This window comes from Protopterus annectens, chromosome 6.part0 (genome assembly GCF_019279795.1).
Source record: "Protopterus annectens isolate FY-2018-M chromosome 6.part0, PAN1.0, whole genome shotgun sequence".
Lineage (NCBI taxonomy): Eukaryota > Metazoa > Chordata > Ceratodontiformes > Protopteridae > Protopterus > Protopterus annectens.
This window is the reverse complement of record NC_056737.1, coordinates 32,268,719-32,286,327: the sequence shown is the minus strand read 5'-3', so window position 1 is coordinate 32,286,327 and position 17,609 is coordinate 32,268,719. Positions and strand designations below refer to the sequence as shown.

Sequence of the window (17,609 nt, the reverse complement as noted above, 5' to 3'; positions counted from 1 at the left end):
CTACCTCTAAAAAATTGCAGCTTTTGGTTACTCGCCTGTGCAATTTGATTGGTTGTTTGATGAGCAGAGCCTGTCATTTGGTTGGTGGAGGTATGTTTTACTTTAACTAAATACGCTTTGCCAGATTTATATTGTTCAAGTCTGCTACCTATTGCTTACATCTGATATTGTCCTTTTCATTCTTCCTCACTGATTGGTCTTGGATTCTATATCGTATCCGGCTCGGCCACATTTCATAGACTTCTGGATCTGAGTCTTGTGCTCCTCCCTTTGCCCATAATGCATCATACCTTCCCTAACTCCTCAGATCTTGTTTGCTGCCATTGCATCAAATCAAGGTTTCTGAGTCTCTAGTGGGTTGTTGTGAGTTAATTGAAATTTAATTTTGAATTTTATTTGCTGCTGCTGTTGTTGTTATCCTTTCTTTCCTCCTTTATAGTCAACTGCCACTGGCACTTTCCTTTATTCTTTTCAACTTTGTTAAAAAAAGAAAGCTGTCATAGTTCGTAAACCTTGTCTTTATTAGATTTACAGTTTAACTTTGCTGCTTAGTGTGTGTGTGTGTGTGTGTGTGTGTGTGTGTGTCTCCCATTTTTTTTCTTAGGTCAATTTGTCTGTATTAAAAGATGTCAGACAAACAAACAGGCTTTAAGAGATGCACTTCTTCTGGGCATAAGATCCCCAATTTGAATGCCCACAAGAAGTGCATCTGTTGTTTAGGGCCAGGTCATTTAAATGTGAATTGTGCAGTCTGTGTATCCTTTAATCTTGGGCCTTGTCCCACAGAAGAAATAGGCTTATTTTGAAGGGCCTTTTGCCAACATCATAGTTGCCTTCTGGGGCTTAAACCCCCTCAAAGTATGGTAGTTCAAAGGAACAAAAAAGGCAAGGCCTTTCTGCTTCTCCCAGGGTCTCGTCAGAGCTATGTGAGAAGAGATGAAAATTCTTGGATCTGATCCTTTCGATCCATCCGTGACCAAGCCACCATAGGATCCCAGAGCTCCCTTGGATCCTAAGACTTTATTGGACCCAACAGCATCAGATCCAAGCAAAGCTAAGGCAGTGTCGGATTCTAGAACCTCATCAGATCCAATAGAAACTGTGTTTATCTCTGGATCTCCTGTTCCAAGCACCTCTACCTCGGACCCAAGGCATTGGATCCGGTGGTTGGAGCCGTACCCTGGTTTGCCATCTGAAACCAGTTACTCTGTCTCCTCCTTCAAAGATCCTTCAGTCTACAACTTCATTCAGACCTGCTTTCTTGGCTTCCTAGTTTAGGTCTTCTCGTAGTCTCACAAAGACTGATATAGACAGGATGATGTGGAAATTTCTCAGGTCACAAATTCAGATGGGGGACGGGTCTTGCCATCTCTGTCCTATCCTGGTTCCATAAGTGCTCCATCATATACCTTGCAGACTTCTTCTCCGATCTGACCCTTGGCTTTGAAACCCCAGGATCCCGGATACCCAGGAGAGTTGATGTTGGACCCGAGGAAGCTCCCTTCCTCGACTCCAACTGTGACCCTGACTGGTTCTGTTCCAGTTTTGTTGGATCAGAGTGGGTCTCACATGTGAGACATTGGTGCCGGCTCTGGGGAGTTGCCTTTGGCTCCAACTTTGTTGGATCCTTCACTTCCCCTTGGGGCTTCGGCCCTCAACAGCTTGGGTCTGATTCTGTGTAGAGGCCTCGAATCCATGGTTGACTCTGCTCTCTCTCCTCCAGTGACTTTGGCTCTGAGGGAGAAGGAGAGAGTCTCCCTCGGTCTGTTGTCCTTCCAGGTTGCAGAAAGGGCCATCTGTAGGATCAGAGAACCATCTTGTCACATCCAAGATCTGTCCTGTCCTTTATCAGATCTGAACACTGAGCCTATTACTCCTGCCATAGGTCAGCTTGCCCTGAGGAGTCTCCAGACCGCTTCTTCCCAGGGAGCCCCCCATCTTCTGATACCTCCCCGGAACACCTCATAGAGGAGGTCCCTTGAAAGAAAAAGTGTAAGAGGAGGCACATAGACTTCCCCATGGAGTTCCTCACCGAGGACAGCGATTTCGATGAGGGAGAAGGATCTCCTTGATTACCACCTGAAAACATCTCCTTTGGAGACATCCTATAACTCCTAAACCAGAAAGTTGGCTGGTCCTGTCAACTCCTTCTCCTTAGGAATTGGTGTTCCAAGAGGCTTTCGGCACGGGCCCATCTATGTCTTGGGTGACTACCCCCCGACAGATGAACTCCTAGATTTAATTTCCCGCTGGGCTTGGAAGGAGCCAGACATGGTCAAGCCTATTCTTAAGCACCCTGACAGGTTCCTCAGTTCACCCTCTGTCTACATTAGAGCAAACCCGTCCCGGTAGATGCCATCGTTCTGTCAGCAACCACAAAAAAGGAGCTAGTTGAACAGAGCTCCACTGATCGTTCACTGAATGAGGAGTCCAGGGCGATGGACATACATGGAAAGCATGTTTATGCCTCAGCAACTTTTGCGCTGATTTCCTTAAACTATTTGGCATGTCAACCGATTGCAGAGAGACCAACTCTCTTACTGAGACCATGTTGAAGGAGGACTTGAAGAAAGTTTTTCCACAGCTGGCAACTCTGTCTTTCCTTGCCAATTCCTTGAATATGTTGATTTCACATACTGCAGAAGGCACCTCATGAGCAGCTGGTCCAGACAAAACTATCAGGAGACATGCCTGTATGTAGCTTTGTGACTTTGTGGAACCCTTTAAGGCATCTTTCATTAATGCCCCTTTTGATGGTTCCTTTTTGTTTGGACCAGTGGTGAAAGATACGGTTACCCACAGTGGGCAAGAAGGAAAGACCTTGTCTGCCGTGGGGATCACCTAGACCTTTTCTAGAAACCAGAGAGATGGTAAGAAGATTTGGTTCAGGAAGTCTGAAGGACCTTTCCAAGACCCATGTAGAGCTACTTCCTTTAGAGGCAGAGGGGGAGGTTTCAACAGTAGGTGTTGCCCCAGAGGCAGAGGGGAGTCTGCAAAACCAGGGCTGTAGGGAACATTTCTCTGATAAGCCATATCAGTGCTCCTGAAGCACTGCCTGGCTGTCCATCTCTGGAGGCAGTCAATGGTCATTTATCTCTGCACCTAGACACCTGGACAATTATAACAAACAACACCTGGGTGCTAAGAATATTATCCAGAAATGACTACACTCCCTTTTCCCATTCTCCTTCAAATCTCAGGAGGATACTCACTGACATTCCACCCATTCAGAGAGAGTACACCATTCTAGATGTTCAAAAACTTTTACTAAAAAGAGTCATCCATGACATCCCAGCTGACTACATAGGATTCAGAACTTATTCATCTCAGCAACCTAAGTCAGTATGTCAAGAAGCATGATTGGATATGCTCTGTAAATCTCAAGGATACATACTGTCATATCAAAATACACAGACACTCCAGGAGACATCTGTGCTTTCGGCTGGAAGCCAATCATTACCAGTTCAGAGCACTGCCCTTTGGACTCATCACAGCCCCCTGAGTGTTTACCACGTGTATGGTAGTTGTAGCAGCTCATCTGAGGCTAAAAGGATTCCACATGTTTCCATATCTAGATGATTGGCTCCTTCCTGCACCAATGAGGCATCAACTACTACAAGCCAGGGATTACTTGGTTTAGCTTTTTGAGTCCCTTGGCATTACAATAAACCTGATGAAATCAAGTCTGATTCTGGTTCAGAATCTAGCGTTCATAGGACTTCAGCTGAACACTATTATTTAAGTGGCATCACTACCTCTACATTGCATAATATTCTTGAGACAGCAAGTTCAAGACTTACTAGATCTTACCCCCCCCCCCCGAGGTTGATACTCAGACCACTGGGGTCTTTGTCAGCTGCCATCATCCTACTTCCCTTGGCAAGATTTTTTATGTGAGTTCTACAGTGGACCCTGGCTGTTCAGTGGTCCATTTTTTAGCAAAAGCTATCCCATGAGACTAACTTCAACCTGCAGACGTTATCTCCAATGGTGGATGCAGTCAAGACAACCTGTATCTGGGCAGACCATTTGCTCTCCCTCCTCCAATAGCCACAGTGACCATGGAAGCTTCCATTTGGGGTGGGGGACAAGACAGGGAAAGCTGGTCCAAGGCACGTGGTCCTCATCCAAGACAAAGTTGCATATCAATGTCCTCAAGATGAGAGCAGTCCTTCTAATGTTGCAAGCACTTCAGGACATTCTCCCTCTGGGGACTATTGCGGTAAGTACGGACAACATGTCAGTGGTCTGCTACATCAACAATCAAGGCAGAACCCGATCCTGCCCATTATGCAGAGAGGACATGAGAGTTTGGGAATGGGCGAGCTCTTCAAACTGCTTTCTGTGCAACACATATTTCGGGGAAAACCAGTGCATTGGCAGACAGGCTCATCAAGACCATTCTGACTCCTCATTAGTGGTCCGTCCATCAGTCAGTAATGAACAAGATTTTTTGCCATTTGGGCCAGCCTTATTGCAATCTTTTTGCCTCTCCCCTAAACAATAAATGCAACATGTGCTTCACTCTGATCCCCCCCGGAGGGGAGAGTCATTGAGGGATGCTATAGTCAGCGATTGGCCCACAGGTCTCCTTTATGTTTATCCCCCTTTACCCTTGATCCCAAAGTTTCTACAGAAAGCCAGCAGGTTAAAGGGATCCGTAATCCTCATTGCTCCCTTCTGGCCTCGTCAGGTATGTTTTCATTCCTATGGTCTTAACTCTAGTATTCCCCATGTATACTAGATCCCATACCGGACCTTATTACTCATCCATCAGAACACCTGCACCCCAATCTCCAGATCCTCAGATTGACTTCATGGTTTCTTTACTTCCAGTAATTGTAAGAAAGTCCAGGCTTCCATCCCCCCCACCCCCAAGTCCACAGCATAATTTTGGCCTCTCAAAAGACATCCAGTAAAAAAAAACTTTAGTAGCAAGTGGAAGAGGTTTTCCATTTGGGCCGCAAAAGAGAATGTGGGCCCTTTCTTAACTCCTATTTTAGCCATTCTTCTTTTCCTTAGTACTCTTTCAGGAAAGAGTCAGTTTTTCTACTATAAAACTTCAACTAGCTGCTATATCTAATTTCCATACTGGAGACATTTTTGCCTCTCTTTCTAAGTCCAGATTATGTAAAGCATTCATGAAGGGCATATTTTTACTTAGACCTCCAATAAAAGACCCTTTACCTCCTTGGGATCATACAATTGTTCTTCAAGGCCTTACCAGTAAGCCTTCAAACCAGCTGACAGTTGTGACAAGAAATTTGGGTAAGAATGTGTCCGAACTTCAAGCCTTATCAGCCAAACCTCCTTACATCATCTTCATAAAGACAGAGTTTCCTTATGGACTAACCCTTCCTTTATGAGAAAAATAGCCACAGAATCAAACATTAATCAGTCTATTCAATTGCCAGTTTTCTTCCCCAATTTTCCTAATAAAGGAGAGTATATTTTGCATTTACTTGAAGTTCATAGACAATAACTTTTCTATCTTCACAGAACAAAGAAGTACAGAAAATCTGATCAGCTGTTTGTTTCCTTTTCCTCAAATTGTTTGGGTCAAGCAGTTTCCAAAATTACTTTGGCCAAATGGATTATTGATTATATTTGTCAGATTTATTCCCAAACCACACGCTCCAAAGGCCCACTCTACCAGATCTATGGCTTATTTGCTTTTTATTCTAGGGTCTCAATCGATGTAATCTGTGCTGCAGCCACGTGGTCAAAGACTCATAATTTTGTATCGCACTACAAATTGGACATTATATCCAGAAGCAGGGTTTATTTTGGCTTGACAGTGCTCCAGCACATCCTTCCTTGAAGGCCACCCGAGAGCTACTTAGCTGGGGACTCTGACCCATCAATGAGAAAGAATAAAAAGGACAACATCAGATATAGACGTTATGTACTTACCATAACTTTGCATCTGTGTTGTCAATTTTCCTTCTTCCTTATGTCCCTCCCAACGATACCCCAGCCTTGATGTAGATATAGAAGTTATGTACTTACCATAACTTTGCATCTCTGTTGTCCATTTTCCTTCTTCCTTATGTCCCTCCCAATGATCCCCCAGCCTTGATTCTTCGAGAAGTCACCTAGAATTTATTGGAACCCATGGGTTCTAAGTTTGGGCCCAAATCTCTTTTTCTTATTCTGTCCTGTTCCTTTATTCTGTGGGTTACAGTGAGGAAGAATGAAAATTGACAACACAGATGCCAAGTTATGGTAAGAACATAACTTCCATTTTTTGTCAATGTAATACAGCCTTCATGCTCTTATTTGTGAGATTCAAGAACATTTTTGGAACAGCTTACAGAAATAGATTTTGAACTGGCTGTTTGTGTGCTGCTGTGGATGTAAAAAAACCCCATCATAATGTGATAGCTCACAAAGATGTATTGACATTGACACTAAAGCATCCTGCAAGACTTATGGACATTGACACTGTAAGGATATTGCAGGAACTTATCTTAGAAAATAATTTCTTTCCATTTCAAATTAATTGTAAATGGAGCCACCTGCATTGAGCTGGAAGATATAGCAAATGTGCTGGCCAACAAAGTTAGCTCCAGTTCACCTCCCCACAGACCCCCCCCCCCCAGGAAATGCCCTTAACTGTAGCTACCCTTACTCGTACTAGGGAAAGTTCCTCAACGCACTTTCCAAGGCCAAGAGCACTGCATCAGTGAGCCTCAATAATATCCAGGGATGCCTCTTTATTTTCATGAAATATAAATTATCTGGCCTAGTAGAATCATTGTTTAATCAGAGCCTCCAAAATGGTTTTGGTCCAAACAAATGGAGGACTGCAACTGTTATCCCACTGCACAAGAGCTACAGACTGGAGGAGCTATCGACCCATCAGGCTAGCTAGTCTAATACGTAAAGCCATGTAAAGAATAATCATAGATATGTTAAATGATTACATAAGAAACATACACATACTAGGTCCAATTCAGTTTGATTTTGTTTTGCTTATCCAACTTTGTGGACTGCGGCAGGATGGTACACACTGTCTGTCTTGACCTGACCAAAGCATTCAGCAGAATACCCCACTATGGCATTGTAAACAAGTTCACTGAAGAAGGTATTTACCCCTACATCACCCACTGGATAACCAACTGGCTTGGATGCAGGACCCAAGAAGTTAAGATTGGCCTTTTTGTGGAGGTAGAATCCCCAGTCACTAGAGGATTGCCTCAGGGCTGAGTACTGGCTCCACTTTGGTTTGGCATCTGTTTCTCTGAAATTAAGCTTAATGTCAAAAGCCCCTGGCTAACCAAGTTTGCAGATGATTGCAAATTAGGTGCAGTCATTAAATCCTCCCAAGACAAAAATACCCTCCAGGAAGGGCTAACACAGACTAATGCCTGGTGCCAAAGTCATGGTTTTAAACTCAATGCCAGTAAGTGCATAATAGTATCTTTTGTAAGACAGCCATTTCTTCAAATTACTATGTTGATAATACACCCCTAAGAGCGGTCCCAATAGTCAGGGATTTAGTAGTGCATGTAGATAGCAACTTGTCATTTAACCATCATGTGCCTACGGTAGTAAGATGTCATTTTATGTTGCTTAACTTATAAGCAAGGATATAGCACCTAGGTGCAGATATGTCATTGTTCCATTGTACTCTTTCCTCATAAGACCAATTGTTGAGTACACTGCAGTTTTGGCATGTACTTGACCAAGCATATGCAACAACTGGAGCATCCACAGAAGTTCCTCACAAAAAGAAAACATGGTTTAGAAAACAAATCCTATGTAGACCACCTCACAGCTTTGTTGTAAATTCTTTCTCCTACAGGTTGCTAAGAGACAACCTATGCCTGTTCTACAAAGCATCCTCTGATTCAGCCTTAATGGACCTGTTGCACATCTGCAAAACAAATAGCATCACAAACACGAGATCCAGGGACCTAAACCTCACCTGCAACATAAATAGGACATGCTGGAGGGGAAAATATGTGTCTCAGAGGCTACCCCTTTTGTGAAACAGGCTTCCCGCCCATGTGATGCAAAGTTCTTCCTTGCACTTATATAAGAAGAACTAATATTAATGGATGGGGAATCATATTTTTACCCCAGATATGGCACCTATGTCTCATTTAGAGAGACTAAGCTTGTAAATGCTTAAGTACTCATGCCTAAGTTTATATACCCCACAAAATCTAAGGGAATGATACCTTTCTAGTATTTCTGCAAAGCGTGGCTAGGGTTAAAAGGCCCTGTAATGTAATGTGCTTGGTATTCTTCTGTGATCCTATGAACAGATAAAGTAATTGCATTGTGGCAGTGGGGGCCGCTGTAGTCCTAACTTATCCAAATATTGTGTGGTGTAACTTAAAGTACACCCCACTCTCAGCTCCACAGTAGTAAATCCTGCTAAAATTCCACCACTATCATGCTACTGACATCTTGGATGGAATAACTAATGGGCTTTGTGTCAGGGTGCATTTGCCGAAGGATAGAAAGTCAGAAACAGAGGAAGATTTTTAATTATCACACTTATAAACTCAAAAAGATGCTGGAATAACAGTTTTTTGCGTCTACATACTTTTTCTGAACAATATGAAGTCTGAAAGTGAAAGAAAGTTGCTGGAATAACAGGTTTTGTTTCAGCATGCATTTTCTGAAGGATAGGAAGTTTGAAGTAGGTACATATTTTAAATATTGCTCTTATAAACTCAGAAAGTTGCTAGAATAACAGGTGCCAGCGTGCATAAAATTGATACTAGCGAAACGTTAAAGGCAGTTTTATAGTTTTTTTTTTTCTTCTTGCTGCTTTTAATACTCTGTTATTTCTAAAACTGAATCAAGTTTTGTCTATTTTTGTCTGATTCGATGTTTGGGTTGTTGGATTAGATTGGATCGGACCTCAATACCTTATTCCAGAGCTTTGGCTCTGAGACTGTTGACTTCTCCTTTATCCACAATTTACTCCTTCTGCCTAAATTGCCTCTGATCTCATTTGCTGCCTCTTCTATCCAAATATGTTAGCTGAGAACTCTCGTATTCCAGTCATGATAAATGAAAGCTCTTGCTTATTTTTCCCACTTGACTCCTCCCTTTAGATATATTGTAGTGTTAGTGATAAGTTTATGTCTAGGTTAGAGCATTTGTAATTTTCAGCTTTTTATCCTGTATAGTGTGAATTTTCTATATAGCTCTATTATTGCAGTATAACCTAGGCTGATATACCATTTGTGTGTGAGTGTTTTTTTTAGTAGTAAAATAAGATAGTTTCTTCTCTGTAGATTGTTGTAGTATATATATGTATACATATATATATATATATATATATATATATATATATATAAATATGTATGTGTGTGTGTGTCTATATATATATATGTAGATAGTGTTGATAGTGTTTTTCATATTTTTCTGATGTTAGACAAATAATCAGGATTTAAAAAGTGTTCAGCCTATGGACACAAGATCGCTTTTCAAGACTCACACTCCTTGTGTGTATGTTGTTTAGGTGCTGCTCAGGCAAACTGTAATGTTTGTGCTTCCTTTTATCTCTAGAGCTGTACGGGTAGTAGGGAAAAATAATTATTAAATATTGCTTCACCCACAGAGAGGGTGTTCAACATCTACAATGTCTTCTGAATCAAGATCTGCTTCTCCCAACGTTGAGAAGAGAAAGGAGAAAGAAAAGGACAAGTCTATAAAGGAAAAAACACCACCAAGAGAAGTCTTTAGAGAAAAGGGCTGAAGAAAGAAATCAGAAGAGAATAGGGTTGACAAGTTAAGAAAAAGGTTCCCTGATCCATCTAGTGTATTGGATAAAATACCAAAAAATTTGAAGTAGTCTTGTCTGAACTCCCTCTCCTAAAGCTACTTTTCTTTTGGAGCCATTGAGCCCTTGGCTTCATTCTGTGATCTCCAAGAGAAGCGACCTTTCAGATCCTCATTGGTAGCTTCATTGTCGAGGTCAGTATGATCCACCAGAAGTCTCATAGAATAGGATGTTGACTGAATGATGAGGACATTTTTGAGAACACATATCCAACTGGGAGTCCTTCCAGTACCATCCTAGAGGGGAGGTACAGGTACAGGCCTATCGACCCCCAAAACACTTTTCTCCAGTACTGGTTCAGTACATGGATCAGGTTCCCATTGGTTCTAATCCTTCCTGCACACCTCACTCAGATCTGATGGTCCAAGGGACTTCAGCTTCAACTACGTCCCTTACTCTCTTGACTGATGCATTTCGATTGTGACAAGTCTCAGAGCTGAAGTGTCTGTGTTGGGACAGCAGTGGTGGAGTTGACCCTGAGGTTTTCCCAGCCATTTCTTCCCCTTGGCACATCGGCTGTTGACAGCTCGGGTTCAAGGTCCTTCTCAGAGCAGACCTCCATTAGAGCAGAGAGGATTCCTGAGTAAGTTGACAGAAGAAGTCCTTCCTCTGCTCCAATTGTAATGTCTACTTTTGAGGCACTGGAAAGGGCATTGGCTGGTCCAAGAAGACAGTTGTGTACACAGTTTGGATCCATCCTGACACCCAGTGGAACCTCTTTCTTATGCCCCTCATTTGGGGTCAACAGGGACAATCAGAACCTATAGACTTTGAGGCCACATGACACTTGAGTTCCCAGTCTGATTCTGATCTGTCTGCACTAGAACCACAGAGGCATGCTTCAAGGGAACAGACATGCAAATTGAAACACACAGACTCCTCTCCTGAGTCAATCACTTAAGGGCATAGATTTGGATGAGGAGAAGGCACCCCCAGATCCCACCTGGAAGATGTCACATTTTGGGACATCATGGCATTGATGAAGCAGAAGGGGGATGGTCTGCTGAAATTCCTTCCCTGAATGGGTCTGTGTATATTGAAGCTTTTGTGTCTTACTCATGTGTGTCCTGGGTGGTTTCCACTCCAGACGCACTCCTATATCTTATGGCATGTAGGGCATGGAAAGACCATGATATTAAAAGAGCCAATTCCTAAACAAACTGACAGAAGTTTAGCAGCCCCAAAGATAGGAAGCACTGGTCAAAAGGACCCCCAGTAGATACCATGGTGGTAGCAGCAGCCACAAAGAAAAAAAAAACTTTCCAGGTAGAGCTCTTTTGTCTATTTCCCTAACAGAGAGTGAAGGACTTTGGACAGATTAGGGAAATTGACTTGCAATTCAGCTGCCTTGCTCTCTGGGCATTGAATTACCTTGCATACTTAATCAATAAGATTTCCAAGTCTGTTTCAGGTAACTTGCCTTCAGATGTCCAAAAACAGTGGATACCCAAATGTCTACCATACCATCTGCATCTATTATAGCCATGTGCCTGCTGTCCAACACAACAGATGGCACAGTAAGAGCAATTGGTACAGGCATTACCATGTGTCGCTATGTCTGGATGTGGCTAAGCAATTTTGTTGAAAACTGCAAAGCATTGTTTATTATTGCCCTTTTTGATGGTCCCACACTTTTGCTCCCAAGGTTAAAGAGACATTACCAGAACTGAGCAAGACAGTAAGACCCTGTACGCTCAAGAAATCTGTTTCAAGCACTCCATAAGGATCAAATTCCAGGAATCAAAGAGGAGGCAAGAAAATGTAGTTCAGGAAGGTACACATTTTTTTTTTACCATGACACTCCTGGAGATAAACCCACCTGGAACATTGGAGTCAGCAACTCCTGTTAGTTGCTTCAGAGACAGAAGTGGACCACACAATCAAGATTTCCTTGGCCCTTCATTGGAAACCCCTGCCAGTACCCCTGAAGGATTATCTGACTACTGCACTCTGGAGGCAGTCAGGGGGAGTTTAACATTACACCCATAAGCCTAGCAAATCATAACTTCAGATTCATGGGCGTTAAGAATAATCACCAGAAGCTATACCATATCCTTTTTGTATCCTTCAAAGAGAAGATTCAAGATTCTTGATATTCCACCAGATTATTTAGAATCTGCAGCAACAGAAGTTTCAAAGTTGCTAGGAAAAGTCGTCCAGCAGGTCCCCCAAGACTGGTTAGTATCTGGAGTCTATTCTAGGTTTTTTTTAGTTCCAAAGAAGACAGACAACCACAGGCCGGTATTGGACAACAGCCACCTCAATCAGTTTGTCAAACAGATGATGTTCTGGATGGTCATGGTACAGTCCATACTACCTCTGTTGAGGAAGTACAATTGGATGTGCTCTATATAGATGTCTAAGATGCCTACTACCATGAAAAGATTCAAATATGGTCCAGGAGATTTCTCTGTTTCAGGCTGGTAGTAAGTCATTACCAATTCAGAGCACTGCCATTCAGTCTCACCACAGTCTCACCAAGTGCTCACCAAGATTATGGCAGTGGTACCAGCTTATCAAAAACCAAAGATAAAAACACAAAAACCTAATAAATCCAAAAGGCGGGCACATATATGGGGTACCAAACAGCTTTAATCCTGGTACCCCGGCATTCCGCCTTCAAAAGTAATCAACATATCAAATTCTAAAGCTTAAATATACTAAACAATTAAACAATTGTTTCAAAATTTGTCTATACATCCGACTTTTAAAGTGACCAGTGCACATTATACATAAACACATCCCTTAGTCATGAAAAACTACTACATTTCCCATAGAACTTCAGCAGCAGCAAAATTACAACAACAAAATTACAATGAATTCTACAGCAACATCATCATCAAAAAAATTTCAACCAAATTTACATAAAAAATACAACACCCTCTCATACTGCTACATCCACCCCAGGTGCTACATTCAATTCCAGGTATTCTGGGACACCCATCTAGGATACCTCTTTTGGCTGTACAAGCCCTAAAGTTAATAGCATAGTTTCTCCAGTTTAAGTGATAACCAGAGATGGCAGGCTGTCTTCTTCAGTAGTTCATATAATTTCTTTTTCTCAAAAAGCAATTAACCAAAAAGACTTATAAAAGTAAATGAAATTTTTCTATTTGGGTTTTTTCAAAAGGACTAGACCCTTTTTCTGCCCCCCCCCTCGATATTGAAGTATCTTTCAGAGCTTTTACACCAAGGTTCTAGTTTTTCTGCCATCAGAGTTCTAATTGCTGACATTTTAATTTTTCACACAGGCCATAATGATACTTCCATTGCTTCTCTTAGAATATCTAAAGATTTCCTCAAAGGAGCATTTTTGCTGAGGGCTCCAATTTGGGACCCATTTCCCTGTGGGATGTCACAATCACTCATTGACTTAGAACCCCTTTGAGCTAGCAGCATTGGTTGATCTTTTTATTTATTTATTTTACATTTGTTTACTGGAAAGTCTGACTGGACATAGGTCCTTTTTCAGTGGAGAGCCTGGGAGAAAAGCTCCACAAATAATTTTAACAGGATAGTAATTCAAAGAACAGTGTTAGTCAACATTTTGTATTCATCCATTACAATATATTAATAACATTCAACATTATTTAAGATGTGACATAACATAACAGTTAAGTAACCTTAAGTACCTTTCTTGGAAAACTGTTTTCCCAATTGCCATTACATCTGCTAAATGAATTTCTGAATTACAAGCATCCTGGTGCAAGCCACCCTTTCTCATTTTCCACAAAGACAGAGGGTCATTGTAAACAAATTATACCTTTCTCCCAAAAATCTCATCTGAAGCAAATTTGAATCACTTCATTGATTTTCCAGTCTTTTTTCCCAATTACTCTAACAAATGAGTACATATAATTCTTACTGTAGATATTCACAGACAAATCAGTTTCTACTTAACCATACAAAGATATTAGAAAGTCAGATCAACTGTTTGTCTGTTTTCCAAGGCAAAACTGGGAAATCATGTGTCAGCTTACAATTTATAAGTGTCTGCCAGACTGCATTTCTTTTGTATGTAAAACTCAGGGTTTATCTTTAGTCAAAACCAAAAGCTTATTTCGCTTGAAGTATTGCTACCTTTGCAACATTCATGAAAAGAGTTTCCATTGATAATATTTTTACAGCAGCAACTTGATCAACAGTTTGTATATCTCATACAAATTGGATGTGCAGTCTAGAGCTTGTTCATCCTTTGGATGTACCATTCTCAGGGATGTACCTCCTTGACACCACCCAGGTCCTTTTAGAGCAGCTTGGGAATTTGTCCCAAATGCTGAATCAGATAAAAATAGACAACATCAGATATTACAGTTGTATACTTATCATAATGTGTTTTTTTCATTTTCATCTGGTTCAACATCATTCCCTCCTCCCCCTTCTAAATTGCCTTCTGCAAACTTCTGATCTTTGACAGGCCTTGACCAAGACCCTGTCTGCTGTAGACCACTTTGCCAAGTTTGGTGCACTTAATAAGTTATTTTATTCCATAGGATTTTTATTCTTATTCAGATATTTTTCTGTATGGTTAGAAACAGTTAGCAAACTCGATCTGAGATAATTTAGGTAAAAGGAGGGAATTGTGGGTAAGGGAGGAGGAAAGCTCTGGAAGAAGATACCGAGATCTGATCCAATGGTCCAAATGTTGAGCTGAATGAAAATGAGAAAACAAGATCTATCAGTTTGGTAAATACATAACTTTTGTTTTATTTCTGTTGTGACTTTATGGTACTTTTACAGTTAACTATGTACACAATCGAGGGAGTAAATAAAAACATGAAGAAGGAAGGCAGTCAAACTGTATAATCAATTATGCTTCATTTGCTATCAGTCATGTGTGACATGTCCACAAATGCACTACCCCGATGGGGAGGGAATACTCTCCAGGTTGTCATCCAGGTACCCTAAGCCTAAGTAACTGCCATTAAGGGCAAGCAGCAGTTTTCTAGGCTAGTCACTGATGACAGTGATTTTCTAAAGAATTAGTACATCTTGAGCACTTCTTTAAGGAGTGTACGGTGAATAAAAAAGATGACATTCTGGCTGTGATTATTTCTTATTGTCCCCCAAAGTACAAATCCACCGTAATCAAAGATAGTAACACACCCAAACAGCAAGCAAATAACACAAGGAAACATGGATTGCACTTATTTTGTGCTGCTCAAAGCATTGACAAGTATAGTATTAAAAATATCATTAAAAACAAATGAAAAGTGCTAAATGATCATAATGAAATCTACCGAGTTTTAGGGAATGCTCTTACGATTGTCTGCAACAATGGAGAAATTTTGAACTCTGCTAGGAAATGATAACATAGCTCAGCAAGTAACACAAACAATAAGAGGTGCATACCTGTGCAGCATGTATAACAAATAATTTTAACCACAAATATTCCATTCACACCTTTAAATGACACTTATGGTCCATTTACACACTTTGATTGCAATTCAGTGTGTGGTTTACGTAGCTATTTGTGACAGTTGTAAGGGGTTTTACTAGTTTTACGTTAGTAAAACATCTTGTAAACTGTCAAATCTACATTCATTTAAGTGCTGTCAAATAGTAGAATATAGAAATGCTTTGTGCAGATGTAATTTGGAATGGTAGAAAGTATAGAACTTTTACATTTTCTGTAGTAGTCAACATACAGATTATTAGAAAGGGAGGAGATTAGGATACCTGTTTAGAGATAAAGCCAATGCATTTCCAGGTTTAAACGATTCTGTCAACATCAAATGTGCCCGGAAATTAAGAGGTTTGCTGTTGATATGCTTGTACAGGCTTTTATGAGAAGAAATTTGTAGTGGTTCATTGAGTCACATGATACATGTTCATAAATGTATAAATGTGCTACTTTGTATTCATTCTGAAGATGTCTGCTGACTTTACAGAGATGAAAGAAATTGATTACTCAGTAGGTTGAAGTGAGTGGCTTGTAATGTTTGGTTTCCACACTTCTATCTGGATGTAGTTTGGTCTGTGACTTGACTTTTTTTAATACTAGTCATATTCTCTATCCCACCTTTAATGATATGCTTTTATAATTGAGCTCTAATTGTAGATTGCATAGATTTACTATTCTTTTTGTTTTATAGGTGCATACGGAGAAGGGGTGGGCCTTATAAAACAGAGCATGCAACTGACTTAACACGCTGGAGACTTGCCAATGTCGAAGGGCGGCAAACGTGGCAGTATTTTGAAGAACATGAGACAATAGAAAGAGAGCAAAATATACTGGAAGCTTATTCTGTAGGACTTGATATAGTACGTACCACTTGCTAGATTTCAAGCAAAGTACTTAAAATTAATGTGGTATGCATAGGACTAACTTAGTCACAGAAGGCACTGAATAATCTAATAGCTTTCAGGTTTACATTTCTTCGTAGTTTTAGAATCACTAAAAGATTTTTTTTTCAGATTTTTATTACTCTTTTCTTGCTAGGTGAGGGGGAGTAAGCTTTAACCTGCATGAATGATGGGATTTCCATTCACACATTTGCATATATCTTAAGGATGGTCAGCCTTCTGTCTTAATTCATATTTTGACCTTTGGTATAGACCAATGTCTGTCTAATATTTCTTCTGAACTAAAGTCTCAGATTGAGATTGTGATCAGAATGCAGTAACTTAGATCTACATACAGATGTCAGTGCAGGTACTGAATATGGTGCAGAATTAATTCTTACAGTCCTCACCAGCCTGGCCATCTAGCTGTACAATCACCCCCCCAGACCTGTTTCTCCATTCATTTCTGACCTTGGCACCCTCAGATCACCATGTGGGGGGAGAATCTCCCCTTTTCAGAGATAGGTACATTCCAATTGGCCTGACATTTGTGCCCGATATCTGAGTGAGTTGTGGTGAGAGGTAGGTGCTGGCTGTCATATATGGTTGATTCAGGATTTTCTTTCTTTCTTTTTTTTGATAACTTACTCTCCTTTCTTTTTTTAAACACCATTATTGAATTATCATTTGTGACACAGGCAAATATACATTTATACAAAAGTTATCAAACTGTATTAAATTAACATTAACAAACATTATACTTCACATATAATCTAAACAATATTTCATAAATTATTCAATTCCTGTCCCTTTTTTAAACAAGAAACATCTTTATTAAACCATCACTTATAGCATAAGCAATCATACATTTATATAAATGAAAACTCTCCTTTCTGTCTTGTGGTTGCCAGGTATACTATAGTACCTGTAGTACTGGGCCATATGCAGCTGCCTGGTTCCACATACAGTACAAATACTTCTTAGCAATGGGCCATGTTTCAGTCACTCCCTTTGCTTGTACTTTAACGCCTTGCTGTCCACCAGCCATTTATGGTATGGGTGGTTGCCAGTACTACTCTTCCAGGATGGATGGGTTGACATCAGACACTATCACCCACCTTTCCCCTGCTGGATGTTACAATGGCCATATCTGGTACTAGAACCTGGGTATCCTAGAATGCATTTGCGATTTTCTCCTTGTGAGTTATGGAGCTGTTCTGAACAGAATTCATTTTTATGATTTGGTATTTTACATAAGGTGAGGCATAAGTGAATGTGGCACTTAATGACTACTCAACAGCTGGTTTCTTTAGACACCTACCAGTCATGTAGTGCAATGAAACAGTGGCTTGAATTTTTTGTGCCAGAGTGGTTTGCATGCTTATGTATCAAGTGACTTCATAACCTGTGGTCATTCACAGTAACTGCAATAGGGAATTAAAATATTCTCCACCAGGATTAAATTGTATGCTGAAGATGGTTTTACCTGTGTCCCTTCCAGCTAGTCTGCTGCTGACTG

At 40.7% G+C, this 17,609-nt stretch overlaps 1 protein-coding gene across 1 annotated transcript in view; it reads left to right on the top strand.

Moving 5' to 3' along the window:
* The window catches only part of LOC122803758 (lanosterol synthase-like), a 792,945-nt gene that overhangs the window by 39,486 nt on the left and 735,850 nt on the right, over positions 1 to 17,609 (top strand). The window contains exon 2 of the mRNA XM_044073448.1: positions 15,901 to 16,069. Coding sequence (XP_043929383.1) covers positions 15,901 to 16,069 — 169 coding nt within the window. The remainder of the gene's footprint in view (positions 1 to 15,900; positions 16,070 to 17,609) is intronic.